This window comes from Grammomys surdaster, unplaced genomic scaffold, assembly GCF_004785775.1.
Source record: "Grammomys surdaster isolate TR1022 unplaced genomic scaffold, NIH_TR_1.0 125985, whole genome shotgun sequence".
Lineage (NCBI taxonomy): Eukaryota > Metazoa > Chordata > Mammalia > Rodentia > Muridae > Grammomys > Grammomys surdaster.
Genome location: NW_021620801.1, coordinates 3,907,161 through 3,922,831, shown reverse-complemented (window position 1 = coordinate 3,922,831; position 15,671 = coordinate 3,907,161). Strand labels below are relative to the sequence as shown.

Below are 15,671 nucleotides of genomic sequence, written 5' to 3'. Positions count from 1 at the left end.
TTTGCCATTAGTTAACATAGTAGGTTTTATCTTCAAACTGATGATGAAGAAATGGTGTTTTGTCTAATTTATTCTGTTCTTTGATTTCTACTAATGTACATTTTTCATGTTTGTTGAACATATTTTCTGTTTTGGAGTTTTCTGTTGATGTTCTTTGTTACCTTTATTAGTTTTCTGTGGCTGATAAAAATTACCATAACTTTAAGTGACTTTTCCCCTTCATAGTTGTAGGCTAGAAGTCCAAATCATTATCCATCCAGTACATTCCAGGTATGAGCAGGGCTGCATGATTTCAGGGGCAATAGTGAAGAATCTGTGCCTTTGAGTTCTCCCCTTCCTGGTAGTGTTCCTTGGTCAGTAGGCACTTCATTTCAGTCTCTGCCTTTGTGGCCACATTGTTTCTTTTCTCTTCTCTGTGTGTCTGTCTAGTCTTGCACCTTTTTCTTGTAAGGATGCTTATGGTTCCTGTAATCTAGGATAATACCTGATCTCAGCATCTTTATCATGTCTGTAGAAACTATCATATCAAGTAACAGTTTCTGTACTTTGTAATTTCCTTGCTGTAGTATCCATATAGGATTAGTTTTCTTACTACTATGATGACTTCTGGATACTTTCATATCAATTTTTAATATTACTGAAAAGTTAAAACAATGTAATGAAGTATATTTACTCATCCTTAAAAATCTTCCTCTCTACTCTCATCTAGTCTGTCTGTGACCTCATTTTTGGTTGTCTTTTTTTTTTTTTAAACTATTCATCTTTTAAGTAAAATGTTAGAAAACATGTTCTTAATTAATTACTTAATTGGCCGGGCAGTGGTGGCGCACGCCTTTAATCCCAGCACTTGGGAGGCAGAGGCAGGCGGATTTCTGAGTTCAAGGCCAGCCTGGTCTACAGAGTGAGTTCCAGGATAGCCAGGGCTACACAGAGAAACCCTGTCTCGAAAAACCAAAAAAAAAAAAAAAAAAGAATAAGAAAAAAATTAATTACTTAATTGAAGATTGCAAACTACATGCATTCTGTATTTTTCTTTATTCACTTAGTAACTTCTCCTGGTGATCTCTCCAGGTTATACAGGCTCTTTGTTTATTAAGAGTGCTAACTTCTTTTCTGGCATTTGAGCTAAATATTTTCTTAATTATATTGTTTGTTTAATGTTGCATGCCTTGAACATATTAAAGCTTTTTGTTTTCAGTTAGTCAGACCTCTTTTTTGCTTCTTTTATTTTCATGGTTAGATTATTTTTCCCTACCTCAGGATCAGGAACTATGAATGTGTAAAGTGTCCTTTTTTATTGTTTCATTTAAACAAGTTTCATTTAATTTAGGTTTTTAGAGTTAACAATCATTTTATTGCCTCTTTTTTAAAGTAAGCACTTTTTGTAATATCGTTAAATACGATGTGGTTTCTCTGTTGATCTTTGGTACGCTGACCCATCACACCCAAGTACCTGATTATGGAGATGTGATTATTTTTTATATGGAGTATTCTATAGTATGTGAAAAAGTCACACATAGAAAGAGGAAACTGTGTGATTTCACTTAGATAAGAAATGATGTTCACTCATAGGAAGAGTTAGAAGGTGCTGACCAGGCTGAGGTGTGAGGAATGGGAAGATGCATTGGTCAGAATATGAGCTTTCAGTTATGAGTAACTCTGAGATCTAATCTGCAGTAGGTGATGCACCACACATTAAGATGAAGAAGAAAGGATTATTTAGTTGACAGTTTGGTTAGGGCCAGTTGTTTGGGCTTCTGATGAGAGCCTCTCTTGATGATGGGAACACACTGACAAGTCACACCATGAGGACAGGAAACCAAGAAGATCCAGAGTGCAGGCTTGTTCTTTTTATTACAGCTTGCTCTCATATAAACTAGCCACCATACCCAAAAGAAGCATGTTAATCTGTTTAGGTGTCAGCACTCTTGAATGGTTGGGTGTAATAGCCTTTCCTCTTAAATAAAGGTCCTACCAGTTCCTAAGTGCAGGATGAGCCTCTAAAGTATAGGGGGTGCTTTCAAACCATATCCAGGCTCTTCAGCACTTTACCTCAGATCTCATGCTTGTGCAGCAAACACTTACCCATAGAGCCGTCTTTCTAGCCACTGTTGATGTTTTGAGTGAGATCTTTGCCACCATTTCTACTAGGTTCAGACTCTGGAGTTTACTATAGATTTTAATTCTATCTATTGTGTTTTATTTTTCTTAGTTAAAAAAAGCCTTTTGTGCATTGCAGGTTGCCTTTTATGTTTGTTATTAAACAGTTTTGAATTTTGACCTCACTAACATATATCCTAAGCATACTTAGGTTTGTATAGTAAGTTTTTAAAATAGTATTTTTCATTAAGAAGAACATATCAATGCCAGGTTCTGTTATAAGTACAAATGTGGTCCTCTTTAATTTTTTAATACAGACAGTAGTTCTGTGAGTTGGATATTATTCCTACCTTTATAGATTATGAAACTCAGGCTTGCCTGAGGACATGCGACTAGTTGTAGATGTGCTGTCAACCCCAAACCAGTGATCAGTAGAACTGAGTCCTTAATTACAATAGTTGCATGCCAAGTGTATTTCTGCTAGGGAATGTGGTGGGAGCAAGAGATTAGAAATAGGGGTAGACCTTAGGTAGCTGTAGTTGTATGCTGGGACAGAAGACTAAGCATAGTGTAAATGAAAAGAGAAGGCTTTATTTGACAGATTAGTTTGAATTTGTGCGCTGTTACCAGATCTACATGTTTTGTTTTTTTTTTACAGTGATGTGTTTACTTATTTCCATTGGAAACTTTAGAGCAATGTAGGATATAATTTTAGCATTATAGATTGACAGATTTCCTTAAGAAGGTACATACTTAGTTCCAAAAGTATTCATTAAAATGTATTCGTCTCTTTATAAACTGGTATGTGGTTGTCATAAAATATATAGTATAATTTTAGAGAAATTTCCATAGCACTTTTTAGAAAAAAAATTTTGGTAACTAAATTTAGAATTACTGTTTTGTGTAGTTTTGTAGGAAATATCTACCATGTACGATGAAGTATACCATGTAGTTGTTTGAGTAATTGAAAGATGGAGACTTAAGAGACTTTTTTTTTAGTAATGGGAAAACAATGTCTAAAAGCAGGATAACATAAAAAGTATATAGTGCTGGGTATAGTGGTCCCTGCCTTTAATCTTAGCACTTGGGAAGGAATAGACAGGCATACCTCAATGAGTTTGGCTTACATGGTGAGTTCCAGGTCAAGCAAGACTCCATAGCAAGACCCTTGCTTTAAAAAAAAAAAAAGAAGAAGGGATTTGCTTAAATAGCTTATCATCATTGACATTAGAATCTCCTAAAGACCCTTTAGTGATTATTTCCCTTCTCTGCCAGAATTCAGTCAAATTGGATCTGACAGCTCAATTACAGATTAGATAATCTATCTACTCAAATGCTAAACCTCCGTAGGACAGAATTTGCCCTGGATTAGCAGATAACTTGTTCCCCTGGGTAGCTCACTCCAAGAGATGATGTGTTTATAATCCCTGAGTTATTAGGCAGACAATTTGTTATTCACCCTCTGGGGAGAAGTGAGTATGAACAGGAAAATGGGCCAGAAATGGTGATAATCGTGAACCTTTGATGTTGTGACCTTAGCTCTCAAGTCTAGTGTATTGAACACTGAGGCCACTGTTACCACTCTCAACTAGTTTTCCTTTGGTCTTCAGGCACACCTGTGGCTAGCTCAGATGTTTGTTCCCAGAAGTTTCTAGTAAATAATATACTCATTGCTAGGAGAAAGAGTTAGATGAATCCTGAAAAGCATTTTTTCTCATAGTAGATTATTCTCAGTCACATTGTCTAACGCAGGCTCAGGAATTTCTGCAGTGAAGTTAAATTATGACACTACGATATTCTCAATACTCTAATCAATGATAAACTGCCTAAGTATGTGTCTGGAACCCAAAGACCAAATGTAGTGAAGCTTGAAGGACCTTAGGAGCTGGAGCTCTGTGACTCTGGAAGTTTGTAGCTGTCATTACATAGAGAGTTGCATTACAAATTTGAGGCAGAGTTGGGATTGTTTCAGTCAGGGCAACTTGGACTGCTTCTCACAGATATGGACAGTTTTGGTTTTTTTTATAGCCTTATAAATTATATTGTTTGGATTTCAAGTCTTTTATTGTACCTTACTTTGAAGGTAGTAAGATATTTACAGACCCAGGTGCCTCATGGCTTCAGCTTCTCAGCACATTTACAGCAGCAGCAGTACACTCAAGCCTGGAGAACCCTTGCCAGTTAGAGTCTGTTGGAGATTGGTTCTAATGCTTTGATTCAATAGAGAATCTGCGTCTCCAAACACGAAATAAAGGTCCTTGTCCCTAATGGTTTTTGATCGATCAATAAAGATGCCAGTGCGCATTGCATGGTCAAAGGGAGACAGGGTGGGACCCTTAGAGTTGTGAGGGCTAGGATGCAGGGGGCCAGAGAGGGAGGATTGCCAGGATGTGGTAGGAAATGGAAGAGGAGAGCTGAAGAGAGAGCCAACGAGCCATGTAAGAATTTGGGTAAGTGGCCGCTGGGCACTTCCCATATTGGGGAAGGTATAGGAGTGTCCAGCCATTGAGTTAGCCAAGGCATTTAAAAAATAAGCTAATGTATGTGTGCCTTTCATTTGCAAATCCAAAGAGTTCCTGGGCTGGTGGCTGGAAGCACTTGACCTACTGGGTGCACAAAATATTATAGCCAAAACTCACCACTACAGGGTCAGTTACTAGTTTCCCCAGGCACAGTACTTTGTACTTAGGCTTCCTCTCAGCACCTGCTACTCGGATTTTATCAGAAGTCACATCAAGTATGTAGTGCTCATAGTGAGGAAGAGTTATCAAAAGTGGTAAGCATTTTTTATAAACTGTAAATTTAAATATCTAGGAATTATGCAACAGTCCATCAGTATGCAATTTATGTAGAAAGTGAAAGGTAAGAATTGTCATATTTTTGCTTTATCAACATTAATGTAACATGATGGATGGATCATTTACTGAGTTAATAATCACTGCCTCTGCTCTTGGATGCTTGTGTGCAGTGCCTGGGGATGCCAGCAGAGGGAGTCAGATTCCGAGACTACAGTTAAGAGTTGTCAGTCACTATGTGGGAGCTGGGAATTGAATCTGGTCTTAAGAAAGCACAGTCAGTGCTCTTAATTGCTGAATCCTCTCTCCAGTCATAAGTTTCTTATTTCAGAGCTAAGTAAACATTCATGTAGCAAACTTAACAAGAAATGGGCACAAGAATAAAAGGGTTAAAGTAAGTGGAAAGGAAAGTATGTGTTCAAGGCTTCTTGAATTATGAAAAATAACAGTAGAGAAAATACTGAGTTTAGAGAATATTAGGTTTAGAAAAATGATAAGCAAAAGCCTTTTTAGAGAGTTACAGTTAAAACACAGCAAAGTATAAAAGTATAAACACTTAAGATGAAGTATTGTAGTTCCTATTGGTCTTCGTCTTAGTTAGGTTTTCTGTTGCTGTGAAGAGACACTGTGACCACAGCAACTTTTATAAAGGGAAACATTTAATGACATATGGAAGACCCATTCACCTGTGTTTACTCTTTTGGGGCCTATCAAGGTATTACTCAACCCAAACCAAGTTCAGACCTACCTGCGCTTCCCCTGATCTTGATCAGCCAGATAATGAGGGGTGGTGCGATGGATGTAGAGACAGTAACTGAGAGTTTTAACTTTCCCAACTATTCTTCTAAGTTGAGAATCTCAGCTTCTGAATCCTGTGCCAAACTTGTGCTTCTGTGTTCACACCCTGTACTGAGGAAGGGAGAGCTGATAAACTGTGAAGTAGGAGAAGCAACCTATAAGAGCTGCTTTGTGTTGGGCATGGTGGTTTGTGCTGCCTATGCCTGGACTACTCGCTGCCTGACTCTACCTCCCCTTGGGGGATGGAGGTGAGGTGGTGCAGAGTCAACACAGACTCCAGGAGCAGGTGAGAAACGCCACAGCAAACTCATCTGAGCACTGCTGCAAGGTCCTATAATACCCTCCATCTGCACCCCCATTGGTTCCAAGAAAGCATCTCTCCTAAACAGCAGTTCCCCATTGGCTAGCATTGTCTGCCCCAGCAATCCTTGGTCTCTCAGGCAGTCCTCAATTAGGTCCTCCTGCAGGAGAAGCTTTTGTGACTGAGGTGGCCCTGCCTCCCACTGTTCCTGTTACAGGCATGTGCCTGTAATTCCTTGGGAGGCTGGAGGAGGTGTGTGAGTTGGATTCATAGTAGACCCTGTGTCAAACAACCAAGTGTTGGGATGTAGATCAGTGATAACAACTTTCCTACTATGTGTTACGTTCTGGGTTAGATGCACGTGATACCTTAAAAAACAACAAAAAACCTTTTCATTGAGTGCTAAGGGTAGTAGCAAATTGGAGTGGGTATAAGAGTGAGTGGTAGGAGCACTGGGACAACTAGTCTAACAGGCTCATGGTTCCTAAGTATTTTGTGCTTTATCAGCCATTCCGGATCTTGGATTTTTGGGAGTTACTATTTTTGTTCCCCTTTTCTTCTTTTCTACTTAATCTTTTTAAACTGTGAATCAAGTTCTTAGTTCACAAGTCTATAGAAATTGTCAAAAGTCATCAGGTCCACGGGCCAGAGTTTGCTGACCTCCACTTCCCTAATTCAAGTCTTTAGAATTTCTGCTGCTAAGAAGGAAGAGTGAGGAGGAGGTGGTGGGCTTGAGAGAAAGTTCCATCAGTATTAACACGATTTTGCAACTCAGTGGGAAATAGCCATTATAAAAGTGGGGAGAGTGGCTTTAAGATTTATCAGAAGACAGTTCCTTGAGTTGTAAGGAGTAGTATCTGGGGTCCACAGGAAAGAATTTTAGCTAAGAATATGACCAGTTCATTCTTGAAAAGCTTAAAAAATGTGTAATGTCTTTGAGGAACTTTTTTTCTCTTTCTTTGTTTCTTTCTTTGTTCCTTTGTTTCTTTCTTTCTTGTGCCAGAATAGATGCAGAAAAAGTAACTTTAGGGTATTTAACATTCCTATATTTTGTATAAGAAGCAATTTGAATTCATTGTGAACATAAATTGAAATACTTTGAATAAATAACAAATTAAAATGTGCTTTTTACCCTATACTAAACCATGTTTTTATTGGATAGTTCATTGCATCTCTGTCATAAAATTTAAATTATTTTCTTCATTTCCCCTCTAAGTGTTGTGCATGGATGCAAAGATCAATTTTGATTCAAATTCAGCCTATCGACAGAAGAAGATATTTGATCTTCAGGACTGGAGCCAGGAAGACGAAAGGGACAAAGAGGCAGCTAATGCAGATATTAACTATATTGGCCTCGATGGGACCATAGGCTGTCTAGGTACCTACTGTATTTTCATGTTATATTGGCTTCGTACAACTTAATATGTTTTCTTTGTTCCTTACACAAATCATCTTTCCCTCTTGATAGTAAATGGTGCTGGCTTGGCTATGGCCACAATGGATATAATAAAACTACATGGAGGGACTCCAGCCAACTTTCTTGATGTTGGTGGCGGCGCCACAGTCCAGCAAGTAACAGAAGCATTTAAACTTATCACTTCAGATAAAAAGGTAAGGGTGGGGCTTATGTGCTAGGATTTGAGTTGTAACTTGATTAATTGATAGACCGTCATTCTGCTAGTTCAGAATTAAAATTTAAAGTACTGCAGAAGTTTGAAAAGAAGAATTGAAATCTTAAGTGAAAACAAGTTAGAGAACCTTTTGACAGAATTAATGTTGAAATTTAGCAAACAGTGAAGAAATTTGATTAAATTAGATAAAGATACCATTGATGCTTCTGGTGAACTGGCGTGAGAGCCATTCACAGGGGAAGTGGTCTTGTTGATACTATTTGACTGCAAAAGCCTGGAATTGTAAAAATATACATGCTCAAGAATACTTAGTTCATTAATAAATATTATTGATATTGCTGGCAATGTTTAGTTCTTTTGGCATTAGACTTTAGGAAAAAAGAAATAATAGATGATATTAGAAGATGGAAAAGTATTCCTTCCTGTTTAGAATTTAAAAAAGATTTGTACTGTCTTTCCCTTGGAGTCCTATAGAGTTATTTACCACATGTATTAATTTTTTTTTTTAACTACAAATTTGGCTAAAATGGGGCACAGTAGGTGTTGGTTCCTATTGTACTGTAGAGGCAGTGGTTAAGGATTTTGAAATTGATGTGCTGAGCGTGAGTTGTGGTGACTACCTCATAAACACTTGGCTATGAACATACTTTTAAAAGCATTATTTTCATTCGTGTGTGTGTGTGTGTGTGTGTGTGTGTGTGTCAGTGTCTGTGTGTACATGTGCATGTGGATGCCCATAGAAGCCAGAAGTGGATCTGCTAAACCTGGAGTTACTGGTGCTTGTGAGCCACTGACTGGGGTGCTGGAGACTGAGCTCTGGTTCTCTGCAAGAGTAGCAGACACTCTCAACTGCTCCCCAGCCCCAGGACGTTTGACTTAGAATGATTTGAAAGTCCTCAGCATAGGAAATTGAGGCCTTAGGAACTAGAGAGATGAGGAAACTAGAACCTGTCCCCTCAGTTTTCTAAAAAAGCCATTGAAAGAAAGAGAGTAAACTGGTAGAGGTAAGATCACATCAGGAGTGGGCTGATGTCCAGGGCACACAGTTTAAAGAAGAGGAGTAAGGACTGAAATAGCTACTGGAAGACCTTTCGAGGCTAGGCAGGGCCAGCTTGTAAAGGGTTGAGCTGTGATTAGTTAAAGGGGCTGTGGCCAGAGGAGACATAGTTGTGAGGTATTATGACCAGGGTTTGGGTCAAAATTGGTTGTATTGGTCGGGTGCCGTGAAGAGAGCAGTCGGGGATGAGTACAATGGAAATGTCTGTGGTGACGGTGCCGTAAGGTCGGACCTGAGATGGTTGTGTTGGTCACTAGGAAGAAGACTGACTTACAAGATTTTTGTTGTATGTGATATAGTAGAAAACAAACATAAGCTAGGTATTGAAATTAGTGGTTGTAAGTCCTGGTGGTAGTGGACTGGGAGATAGAAAAGGAAATAATAGGAGCTGGAGAGATGGCTCAGTGGTTAAGGGCACTGGCTGTTCTTCCAAAGGTCGTGAGTTCAATTCCCAGCAACCACATGGCGGCTCACAACCATCTGTAACGGGATCCTATGCCCTCTTCTGAGGTGTCTGAAGACAGCTACATATACTCACATATATAAAATAAATAAATAAATCTTAAAAAAGAAAAAAAAAAGGAGAAAAGGAAATAATGGTTTTACCTGAAATTCTTTACAAGGAATTGATCTTTGTATTCCAGTGTTTTGGGAGAAGAGGATAAATACTTACTTCTTTTTAATACTTTATTAATAGGTACAGGCTATTCTGGTCAACATTTTTGGAGGAATCATGAGATGTGATATTATTGCACAAGGAATAGTCATGGCAGTAAAAGATTTAGAAATTAGAATACCTGTTGTGGTACGGTTACAAGGTGAGTGTTAATGACCTTAGTTCTTTCTAATTGTTTAAATGATGCAGTTGTGAGGTGCAAGGTTAACTTAAAAAATGAGCTTACAAATAGCTACATCTTTTCAATGAAAGCATTAAACACAAAACTTGAAAAGTGTTATTTTCCTTTACTGTGATCAAATACCCTGATCAAAGACCCTTAAGGAGCAGTTTATTCTGGCTTACAGTTGCATTGGACAGGTTGTCCACAGCAGTGGAAGAGGCACTGAGGAGGAGCAGAGAGCTGACACTCACATCTCAGTCACACACAGCAAAGGGATGAGACTATAAACTGCCATTGCCTGTCTCTAGTGAGATACTTCCTTCAGCAAGGCTCTCTATCTTGAAAGTTCTGTGACCTCCTCAGATGGTGCCAGCAACTGGGGACCAAACGTTCAAATACATGAGCCTGTGGGACATTTCTGACTTGAACTACCCCATGTGATTTTGATGTTGATTTTTGTTTTTTAAGACAGAGTTTCTCTGTATAATAGCCCTGGCTGCCTTGGAACTCACTTGTACATCAGGCTGGCCTCAAACTCATTGATATCCTCCTGCCCCTGCCTGGGATTAAAGGTGTGGGCCACCACTACTTGGCTTCACAAGTGTTTTTTTTTTTTTTTGTTTTTGTTTTTTTTTGTTTTTGTTTTTTTTTTTAAGTTTACTATATTGGGAAGAATACTTGAAGTTCTGCTTTGTGTAACGTGATGTGCTTTTTATTGTGATTTATTTGAGATTCTGTCTTTGCTTTTATTACCATGGATATGGTAAAGCAAAATATTTCACAAGGTAGTTCCAAGCTCTTAGAATATTTTTTAAAAATTAAATACTTGTGTTAAATAATAGAAATTCCTGTGCTGAAACTCTTATAGTGAGAAAAAGATTTAAGTGCTTTGTGTGTGTGTGTGTGTGTGTGTGTGTGTGTGTGTGTGTATGTATAAAGCTATTTTCTTCTGCTTTCATAAATCACTTCTAGGTACACGAGTTGATGATGCTAAGGCGCTAATAGCCGACAGCGGTCTTAAAATTCTTGCTTGTGATGATTTGGATGAAGCAGCTAAAATGGTAAGTGGGCTCTGATGACTCAAGGATACTTTTTCAGTCTGGAAAGGATCTAGATACCTTTAGATTCAAAAATGAGTCGGCCAAGTAGTAATACTAGTGCTCCAGGAAAGCAGGCTTCATTCTGGGGAGGGACAGCAATAGCTACACACACTGTTATGATGGGGTTTGCAGTGGGGGATTGTCCTCAGCCTTCTACAACAAGGAAAAGCAGGACTTTATTCGAGGGTCCAGACGGCTACTCAGAAAGTGGGAAGTTACAAACAACACAGCTGAGGGAAGATTCAAACTGAGCAGTGTAGAAGAGGTTGGAAGCAGTGAGAATTTACAAATTCTTTCTCAGAGCGTCTTGTACATCCATCTTAAATAATGGTCAATTTATATCCACTCTGGTCTAATCTATGTTTTCCTCTCATCTGTTATTAGTAGTAAATCCCCATGTGCAGCATTTTATACGTCTGAATCATGTATATGAAGGCGAATTAGTATGATGATGTAAAGAAATTACTATTATTTAAGTGGAATATGGGTGTTCTGATTGTGAAAGTTCAACAATTATTTTGTACCATCTAGGTTCTTTGTTAAGCTTGGGGTCAAGCTGTTTGCATTGCAGTTGGGTAATATACAACTATATTTCTTAAATGATAGCCCTCCTGTTTTAAAATAATCCTCCTCTGGAGTTTGACAAGTACTATGTTATGATCCTATACAGTCTCAGTCTGGGTTTGATGATTGCAACCATGGGTATCATCTGTTTAGGATGTTCTTTTGTCCACTGTAATTTTCTCGTATTGACTGTTGACAATATTTCCCTCCTCCCACTCCCACCCAAGGATTTTCCTGGTGGTAAAATTTCCATGTGTATAGATGAAGAAATAGGCTATCTAAATTTACTCATTTAAAGTCATATACCTCTAACCCCAGATTACTTTTTTTTTTGTAACTACTCTCCTTGGAGAGAAGCTGAATTTTGGTTTTAGACATGTCTAATTTGTATGACATTTTGTATGAAAGCAGATAGATATCATTGGAATTTTTGTTGGTTATGGTTATCTCACAATCTATTGCCTTACGCCAGCAATTCTTATATCTAAACTCCTACCCCAATGCATTCAGCTTGTAAGCTTTTTCAAGGTAGGTTTATTTAGTTATGCTTTGAATTATGGGGTGTCTTGCAAAGATACTCTTTGTTTGTGTTTTCAAGGTAAAATTTAGGTAAGACATCTAGTTATATATCTTTATCAGAACATATTTAGTTGAATTTAGGTTATCAAGAATGTCAAACTTGACAGTCTTTTAAGTGTCAGTCTTAATAGGCTGTAGTGTGACTTGTATCAATGTCAGAATAGCCCTAGTATTTTTTTTTTAATTTTTATTGGATGTTTTATTTACATTTCCTATATTGTCCCCTTACCCCATCCCCCACCCACCCAGGAATCCCCAATCCCCTCACCCCTCCTCCTTCTTCTCTGTGGATGTAACCTCTATCTACCCCCCCCCAACTCCCCACCCTCAAAATTCCCACCCCCTGGGGCATCCAGCCTTCATGAGGTCAAGGTTCTCTTCTTCTACCTATGCCCAGCAGGGCCCTCCACTCTTACATATTCAACTGAAACCCTGGATCCCTCCCTAAGTGCTCCCAGGCTGGTGGTTTAGACCCTGGGAGCTGTGGTTGGTTGGTATTGTTGCTCTCCTCATGGTGCCTCAAATCCTTTCAGCTCTCCTTCAGTCTTCACTCTAACTCCTCTATTAAGAACCCCATGATCAGTTCAATGGCTAGTTGTGAGCATCTGCCTCTGAGTATGTCAGACTCTTGAAGACCTCTGAGGTGATAATCCATATCAGGCTCTTATCAGCATGCACTTCCTGACTTCCACATCAGCATCTACCTTTGGTGATTGCACATGGGATAGATACTCAGGTGGAGTGGTCTTGAGACGGCCCCTCCTTCAGTTTCTGTCCCTCACTTTGTCTCCATATTTGCTCCCTTGAGTATTTTGTTGCTCCTTCTAAGAAGGACCGAATCACCCCCACTTGGTCTTCCTTCTTTATGGGCTTCATGTGGCCTGTGAGTTGCATCTTGGGCATTTCAAGGTTCTGGGCTAATATCCAATAATCAGTGAGTGAATACCATGTGTGTTCTTTTGTGATTGGCTTACCTCACTCAGGATGATAATTTCTAGTTCCCATCCATTTACCTAGGAACCTCTCGAATTCATTGTTTTTAATAGCTGAGTAATACTCCATTGTGTAAATATACCACATTTTTTTAATCCATTCCTCAGTTGAAGGACATCTGGGTTCTTTCCAGCTCCTGGCTATTATAAACAAGGCTGCTATGAACATAGTTGAGCATATGTCCTTATTATATGTCCTTATTATATGTTCGAGCATCTTCTGGGTATATGCCTAGGAGTGGTATAGCTAGATCCTCAGGTAATGCTATGTCCAATTTTCTGAGGAACAGCCAGACTGATTTCCAAAGTGGTTGCACCATCTTGCAGTCCCACCAACAATGGAGGAGTGTTCCTCTTTCTCCACACCCTCGCCAGCATCTACTATCACCTGAGTTTTTAATCTTAGCCATTCTGACTGGTGCGAGATGGAATCTCAGGGTTGTCTTGATTTGCATTTCCCTGACGACTAAGGATACAGAACATTTCTTTAGGTGCTTCTCGGCCATTCGAGTTTCCTCCATTGAAAACTCTTTGTTAAGCTCTATACCCCATTTTTTAATAGGGTAATTTGGTTGTCTGGAGTCTAATTTCTTGAGTTCTTTGTATATATTGGATATTAGCCCTCTATCAGATGAAGGATTGGTAAAGATCTTGTCCCAATTTGTTGGTTGTTGTTTTGTCCTATTGACAATGTCCTTTGCCTTACAGAAACTTTGCAATTTTATGAAGTCCCATTTGTCAATTCTTGTTCTTAGAGCATATGCCATTGGAGTTCTGTTCAGGAACTTTTCCCCTGTGCCCAAGTATTTGAGGCTCTTCCCCACCTTCTCTTCTATTAGTTTCAGTGTATCTGGTTTTATGTGGAGGTCCTTTATCCACTTAGACTTGAGCTTTGTACAAGGGGATAAGAATGGATCAATTTTCATTCTTCTACATGTTGTCCTCCAGTTGAACCAGCACCATTTGTTGAAAATGCTGTCCTTTTTCCACTGGACAGTTTTAACTCCTTTGTCAAAGATCAAGTGACCATAGGAGTGTGGGTTCATTTCTGGGTCTTCAATTCTATTCCATTGATCTTCCTGCCTGTCTCTGTACCAATACCAGGTAGTTTTTATCATTATTGCTTTGTAGTACAGCTTGAGGTCAGGGATGGCAATTCCTCCAGAAGTTCTTTTATTGTTGAGAATAGTTTTCGCTATCCTGGGTTTTTTGTTATTCCAAATGAATTTGAGAATTTCCTTTTCTAACTCTGTGAAGAATTGAGTTGGGATTTTAATGGGGATTGCATTGAATCTGTAGATTGCTTTTGGCAAGATGGCCATTTTTATTATATTAATCCTGCCAATCCATGAGCATGGGAGATCTTTCCATCTTCTGAGATCTTCTTCAATTTCTTTCTTCAGAGACTTGAAGTTCTTGTCATACAGGTCTTTCACTTTCTTGGTTAGATTCACACCAAGGTATTTTATATTATTTGCAACTATTGTGAAAGGTGTCATTTTCCTAATTTCTTTTTCAGTCTGTTTATCTTTCATGTAGAGGAAGGGTACTGATTTGTTTGAGTTGATTTTATAACCAGCCACTTTGCTGAAGTTGTTTATCAGGTTTAGGAGTTCTCTGGTGGAAGTTTGGGGGTCACTTAAGTATACTATCATATCATCTGCAAATAGCGGTATTTTGACTTCTTCCTTTCCTATTTGTATCCCTTTGACTTCTTTTTGTTGTCTAATTGCTCTGGCTAGGACTTCCAGTACTATATTGAATAGGTAGGGGGAGAGTGGGCAGCCTTGTCTAGTCCCTGATCTTAGTGTAGCCCTAGTATTTTAAATGGAAACAAGTCTGTTTCTTTTGCCTTGGTTTATAATAGTCCACCTTTTTATGAACATACAGACATGCCCTGTTCTCTCTTTCAGGTTGTAAAGCTCTCTGAAATAGTGACCTTAGCCAAAGAAGCCCATGTGGATGTGAAGTTTCAGTTGCCAATATGAGAAAGACCTTGGTGGATGGCTGCGGGTATTAATGTGCTATAATTCTTTATTATACTGTGGTCTCTCCTAGTGTCCCTTTTCTTTTAAATGTGTGGGGAATGTAATCACCACATAGGCACACATACCTTTGAAAGCATTTGCTCTGCATTTGATTCTGCTGCTCCAAATGGACTGTTTATATAAAGAATGTCTGATGGAAACTTACTTACGGTGGTCTCTTTTCTTGCAGCCATCTTTTTTGCTTCCTCTACAGAATGTCACTTGGAGTATGCCTTTTTTCTGATGTTGGATACAAAGTTCCTCATTGATAAGAGTCCTATAAATAAAATGACTACAAAGATAAAGCTTTATTCTTTAGTATGAAAATATATCTAATAATCTCATTAGGACAATGGTGTGTTATAACAATGTTTTATATAAGGAATATTTATCTTAAGCATCAAATGGCTCTTAAATGTATCAATAGTTATTTATACAGAGAACTTGGAAGCACTCCTCAGAATATCTTTTAAGTAGAGAAGTAACTTGCTGATTATTTGAACATTATTTTAATCATTACAGGACATTGATAACTGCAAGTTTTCATGATTCTGTGGTGGTAAAAACACCTGCAGGTTGATAAAAAAAAGGCACTTATTAAGAACTTGGACAAAATTAGAATGCCAGTTTAAGTTAATAAAAGTTTCCCAATGTAATTTGGAGTAATGTTTTTTTTTCTTTTGAAGTAGCAGGTGTTCATTTTATTAATTGGTCTAAGGAGCCAGTTTATAGCTCATACTACTGGACATGGCCGCTCATACTCTACAGCTTTAGAAGTCTTCTGTTCACAGATCTACTGTCTGCTACATACTGTCATTTCGTTCACATGCATATTTGTACCTTTGAATTTTAGGGTATGAGGTGGGGATGCCCTGTGGACCGCTTACT

The 15,671-nt window shown here is 38.5% G+C and overlaps 1 protein-coding gene across 2 annotated transcripts in view; it reads left to right on the top strand.

Moving 5' to 3' along the window:
* The window catches only part of Sucla2 (succinate-CoA ligase ADP-forming beta subunit), a 44,219-nt gene extending 28,780 nt beyond the window's left edge, over window positions 1-15,439 (top strand). The window contains exons 7-12 of one of the 2 annotated variants that reach the window (XM_028754265.1): window positions 7,211-7,372; window positions 7,463-7,605; window positions 9,380-9,500; window positions 10,494-10,582; window positions 14,670-14,769; window positions 14,974-15,439. In XM_028754265.1, coding sequence (XP_028610098.1) covers window positions 7,211-7,372; window positions 7,463-7,605; window positions 9,380-9,500; window positions 10,494-10,582; window positions 14,670-14,744 — 590 coding nt within the window. In that variant the 3' untranslated portion in view covers window positions 14,745-14,769; window positions 14,974-15,439. Of the gene's footprint in view, window positions 1-7,210; window positions 7,373-7,462; window positions 7,606-9,379; window positions 9,501-10,493; window positions 10,583-14,669 lie in introns of both variants that reach the window. The other variant, XM_028754264.1, reaches the window with a different exon arrangement.
* The last annotated feature ends 232 nt before the right edge of the window (window positions 15,440-15,671 follow it).